We start from the raw sequence: 5,619 nt of genomic DNA, 5'->3' as shown, positions 1-5,619 counted from the left end.
ATGCATCCTTTTTTCCTCTGGTATATTTAGCAATAACTATGCCTTAGAAATGGTGCTATAGGAGTATTTCACTGGGCGACACAGGTTCTTTGCCCAGAAATAGATTTTTCCTTCGTCAAAATCCCTTTTTTTTATTCAATATTCATTCATACAGCTTAAAGTTCTTTCAAGAGAAAAAATTATGAGTATGTATCAACAAGAATATTTTTCTTTTATTTGGTTCAAAATTACACTATATTTTGCCCATACTAAACTGTAAACCTAGTGACTTCGTTGTTGCTGTTTTTTCTCCATGATGGCATCAAATCTTGGTGTCTTAGTACTGAGTGCTACTCGCATCTCATGTTCAGAATTTTGCTGATTTCTGCTTTTCATTTTGATGTGAAGTAGACAAGAAAATCCTTGCTCACACAAGTAGGTGGTTGCAAAAGGTACCAGCACTTCCAGTGCTTTCGTTGCTTGTGCAGGGTATGCTTTCAGCTGACAAGGCCAGAAGTGGTCCAGCTGACTATTGGTGAACTCCATTTGGATTCCATGATTGTGTCTCATGTCGATGTGATCTTCCATGATGCTGCCATCATCGTCAACATCTTCCAAATTCTACAGGAAAGGGTTCAACATCCAGTTATTACAGGCTTGTAACTCTCCACAGGAAACGTAATCATACAAATATATTCTCCCTCCAACCCTCTCTCTCTCTCTCTCTCTCTCTCTCTCTCTCTCTCTCTCTCTCTCTCTCTCTCCCTCTCTCTCTCTCTCTCTCTCTCTCTCTCTCTCTCTCTCTCTCTCTCTCTCTCTCTCTCTCTCTCTCTCTCTCATACTCATCCTTTCCTCGTCCACCTAAATCACATACGTGTACCCTGGACTCAAGTTTGTTGCAACTTCAGTCCTTTATTAGGAAAATAGATTTAGGTATATCTCTTCAAACACCGTTTAAGACTAAGCAACAAGTTTTTTTTCAGGAAAAAATATAAAGCGAAGGTAAAAACATACATTTTCTTCAATATTTCACAGGTATCCTCGAACCCCTTAGGAACCAGGTTCGCACCCCTTAGGGGTGCGAGCACCCCCGGTTAAGAACCCCTGATCTAAGGCCAGGATAATCGTTAATGGGGAAATTTATGCCTACTTATCGAGATCAGGGGACTAGTACTCTTTAATGAGATAATCGAATGTCCATTAATTCAATCCCTCAAGCCACATTTTATTTCAGAGGAGCTAACGTTTTTTAGCTTTAAGAGACTGCAACATGATTTTATATTTAATCGGTAAAAAAGACTTCACCAGCCAATCCATTGTCCCTAAAAACAAGTTTCATAGAGTAAAGATGTCAACACATCAGCGATCCAAAGTGTGTCATCTACTGCACACCCAACCATTCAGTGATTAATGACACTCCAATTTACCAGCCTTTGTTTTCCAGTATCTAGAGTGCTTGAAAGGGAGCTTGTGTTCAATATTTCGCCCCTTCCCTTCTTTTATACATAAAATACATGGGTTAGTGAACTGGATATCTAACCAAGAATTTCAAAGCCTGCTATCAAGTTATGGAAGCACAAATCCGAAATAACCAGTGTCTGTGAGCGTGTTTGCACCTTATCATTTGACATATGTAGTATTGCCAAAAAATGGAGTTATGGCAAAGGTTCATTTACTTTTTATACTCCTTTAAGATTATGGAAACAAATTATATTTGATGATTATGTTGCAGATATCACAAAGCCACTCTTTTATATCAGCATTGAGATGGCTAGTAGGTTTTCCAGTAGTGGCTATAATTAATGATCGGAGTCCTACAAAGGTTAGGTTGTGAAAATCTTTAGGCATAAGTATGGATAATTCGATGTTTGAAAGTCCAGCATCATCCGATCGTGTTATTACTATTTGTCATTGCTCTGAGAAAAAAAATTTTTGGTCATGGCTTTCAGTTACATGATGGAGATATATAGGTGCTACTATAGCGTGAGGTCTGCCACCATATGTCGCCTACCCAGGTGGAAGGTGAGGTCTACCGCGTGACCAGCATCCCAGACCCCCGCACCTAACCATGGAACATGTGAACTGTCCAAATCCATCAAAAACGTCACATGTCCACGTGACCTGCCCATATAAAAGGAAGCAAATGGATAGGCTAAATCAGTTTTTCCCTTGGCCTAAAAGAGATATCATCGATATCAGCATTCTACAGTGAACCACCAGCAACAGGAGCACACACACAGGCAATTGAGGGATCATGGTTGGATGCTAAAACGATGATTCTGAAGAGATTAATGCGAGGTGTTGGTTGTCAGCTGTTCCAGTCTCAGCTTGATAATTTTTGCTGGAAGATGATGAGAAAAAATACCAATGATCTATTTGTGTCATTCTTAGATGTACGAAGTGTGTATCTCTAGAATAAATGTATGGAAATATATGATAACCTGTTTGATGTACGAAGAGTGGATCGCTAGAATAAATGTATGGAAATATATGATAACATGTTTGATGTACGAAGAGTGGATCGCTGGAATAAATGTATGGAAATATATGATAACGTGTATTTTTACCTTTATTCCTTTTTTTAATGTAATTAGAAATCCAATTATCTATTTAAGTCATTTCTAAGATATGTTTAAATTAAGTGTTGCCAAATAATATAAATAATCCCAGCGGCGGCAAAATCAGTCCTGCTCGAAAGAGATGATATCTTCAAAAATGCTTAGAGTGTGCACTTCATTGTAGGACAGAGTCTGGTCTTCCACTGCTTGTATTACATAGCTCTCAAGAAAAGGAAAACTTTCACCCCTCCTGAAGATTCCAATACTATTCTGTAAAAGGGCAATTCTTCGGCAGTAACTAGTTAAACTAGCTGGTTCGGGGAGCTAAAAGGCATCACAGCTACTGTATGGTAATAATGGCCTTTAATGAAGTTAAATGAAACCACTATCTAGAGAAAATAGGAAATTTTATAATGATTATATTATTTTTGTAGAACAATTTCAAATTTAAAAGTTAGAAAGAAGAAAATATAACTAATATTTTGTACACTCCACGAAAAGGGGTGTAAATTTTTAACAAGAAAGAAAATAAAAATTAAATTTTGCATAATAAAATTAATTTTAAAAAATTAGGAAAAAATTAGCATAAAAAATGTTTACAGGCTGTGGAAACCATGAGCCACCAAACTAGATCATTCATAAACAAATTTGGGGTTTTTCTTTTACTCAATAAAGCAGCCTTTCTTTTCGATCGAGGTTTAATAATGTTAACATCCTTTTTTGGGCTCAAGCCATGACGTCCTGATGGAAGGTTCCTTTAGTAGCTTCCTAAGGGTATATATGTCTACAGTGGATATTCCCAGACAATTAAACCAAAGGTGTCACAGAATTCTAACTACTGGTGCGAGTACCCTAAAGGTTTCCCTTTAGGATATCGTATATCAACAGGGGACGTATGCATTGATACTCCACATGGCTATCTACACCCTACATAGCGTTTATGCTTCGAGGGGGAAAAGGTGGCGCGATAACTGAGGAGCCGTTGCAAAGTTATCCTCCTACGTTACTGTTACGGTACCTCGCGACGTAAACAAACGGCAGCCATAGCTGTCCGCCATCATGAATGACGTCACGTCCGTCTTCTTCATTCCAACCTTTGTAGCAATCTACGTTGTTTGTTTTTTTCCCAGTAATCCATATTTTTTGCCATGTCGCAACCTTCAGCCTCGCCTTCTTCTGGAAAGTTAAGTACCATGTTCTTGTATTGTATAAATAAGCTCTGGCCGTAAAGTAACGACTATTTTTCCTTAAATCTTGTGCTTTGTGGCGGAACTGTGCCCTGACCAGAGCCGCTATGTTATGATGCCACTGTTCGCACCGCATGCTTTATTTAGTTAGCCAGAACAGCTCCCGGTCTCGTAACCAATTCATTATCATTTGTTATTTAGTCTTCATTACTAGGAATTAGCTATATTATGCCGATAGTATTCTCGGCCAACTTAGTTAGCCAATCCCCATGCTAGCCTACTAGCCTACCCTAGGCTCGATGCCTAGTGTTCATGTTTACTTACTGCATGATATAATAAGTGTTCCTAGTGTTTTAAAAATTATAAAATGAAGATATAAGCATTTATACATACAAGATTCAGTGTTGCACATGTGTTTTCGCCTTCTAGGGACCATTCAAGGGATCGTGCATGGTCTACCCATTGACACTCCCCTAACCTAACGTTGGGCCCTTGTATGCTGCCTTATCTCCCCTGTTACTTTACAAGGTAACCTCCTCCCTCTGGGTAGCCTCGCTATATCCTAGCCTTCTTACCTTGAATTGTATTCGGGTAGGTTAGGCTAGGGTCGTTCTTTCCTTCTCCTCGCCATTGTTCATGGCTTGAGTTGGGACAGAACCCCAGAGTAACTGTTGTTCATCCCGGTCCACCTTAGGAGAACGTTTTCTCCTTATGGTATCGACTGAGGTTGAAGGTGGAATTTTCTGCCTTTCCCCCTAGACTGCACTTGGTTGGGACACGTCCCTTCCTCCCGGCAGCCTAGTGATTTGTACTAATCTCATCCTCCCTAGCCTAGGAGAATGGTTCTCCTGGCCTAGGTTTGGCTTGGGTGGATTCTGTTTTATTATAGTTCAGGACATTACACTAGTGCTGTACCTGATCTGAGCTAACCTTCCCTTAGTTGGAGAGCGTTCTCTTCTCCCTAGGTAGACTAGCACCTGAACAGATCCCCCTCTCTCTTGGGAACGTAGGGTGTATCACCACCCCTTCTGCTCCCTCCCAGGACCCTCACCCCCTCCCCACTCTGTCCCTTTGTGTTGGCTTGCCATCACACTCCTGTCCGCTGTCCTACAACTCCTCGCTTTCGGCGAGTTGTGGGATTGGCTATGCTCTTCTGCAACATGGTCCGCTCTGCTACACTTCCCTACCTAGTTGAACTATGGGGTAGTGCCGGCGGTCGGCCTGCCGGCGGAAGACCTCCCTCTTTGAGTGTTCTCTGATCCTCCCTTGGGTTACCACAGGCATTATAGCCGGCTGCCGGCTCCCTGCCGCCGGATGATTGGCGTATCCCCTCCTATCATGAGAACACCGCTTCCGGAGGAATGTTAGTTTGGGTACTGGGTAGTATCTTCCTTACCTTCCCTCCTTACCTTTTCCTCTCTCTATCTGGTGCCGGTCCACTGCCGCCTCCGCTTGCCTGCGCTAGCCGCCGACATCTCTGGTAACCTTCCTGCCTCATCGAATGTTGTCAGCTTAGGTCTTCCAAGGCCGACTGCCTCCCGGCTGCCGGAGGCTGCCGTCCTGCCGGCGATCCGCCGCCATACCAGCGACCCGCCGCCATGCCGGCGATCACCATTCTCATGTTTATTCCTGTCTCCCTGCCACATAGTTTATGGCCTTTGATTGGTTCACCTTGCCGGACGGGCCTCCGGCGTGCCGTCAGTCTGCCGGTACTCCTAACCTCGGCTTACAGTGGACAATCACCCCTCCCGGCTGCCAGCCCCGTGCCGGCAGTAACTTTCGTGCAGCCGGGTGGACTAGCCAGTCCTTCTCTGGTATTTCATACCTTAGAATGACGACTATTGTACTTGGTTGTACAGTAAAACATTTCCAGCATACTGTATTTTGTGCTTCCT

The 5,619-nt window shown here is 42.5% G+C and overlaps 1 protein-coding gene across 1 annotated transcript; it reads right to left on the bottom strand.

The window, feature by feature from the left end:
• Positions 1-261: 261 nt before the first annotated feature.
• On the bottom strand, positions 262-5,370 carry LOC137624737 (protein FAM200C-like). The gene is made up of 2 exons (XM_068355689.1): positions 5,308-5,370; positions 262-600 (listed from the first exon to the last, which is right to left on the bottom strand). The coding sequence occupies exons 1-2, from the start codon at positions 5,368-5,370 to the stop codon at positions 262-264; spliced, it is 402 nt and encodes a 133-aa protein (XP_068211790.1).
• Between the last annotated feature and the right edge of the window lie 249 nt (positions 5,371-5,619).

The sequence above is a fragment of the Palaemon carinicauda genome, chromosome 31, assembly GCF_036898095.1.
Source record: "Palaemon carinicauda isolate YSFRI2023 chromosome 31, ASM3689809v2, whole genome shotgun sequence".
Taxonomy (NCBI): Eukaryota; Metazoa; Arthropoda; class Malacostraca; order Decapoda; family Palaemonidae; genus Palaemon; species Palaemon carinicauda.
Note: the sequence above shows the minus strand (reverse complement) of the source record. Positions and strands in the feature narration are given on the sequence as shown.

Coding starts and splice junctions, on each gene's coding strand:
- LOC137624737 (XM_068355689.1), bottom strand. CDS start 5,370: ATGTGGCAGGGAGACAGGAATAAACATGAGAATGGTGATCGCCGGCAT. Junction 601..5,307: donor GGCATGGCGGCGGGTCGCTG/GTATGGCGGCGG, acceptor CCTTTCCTGTAG/AATTTGGAAGATGTTGACGA.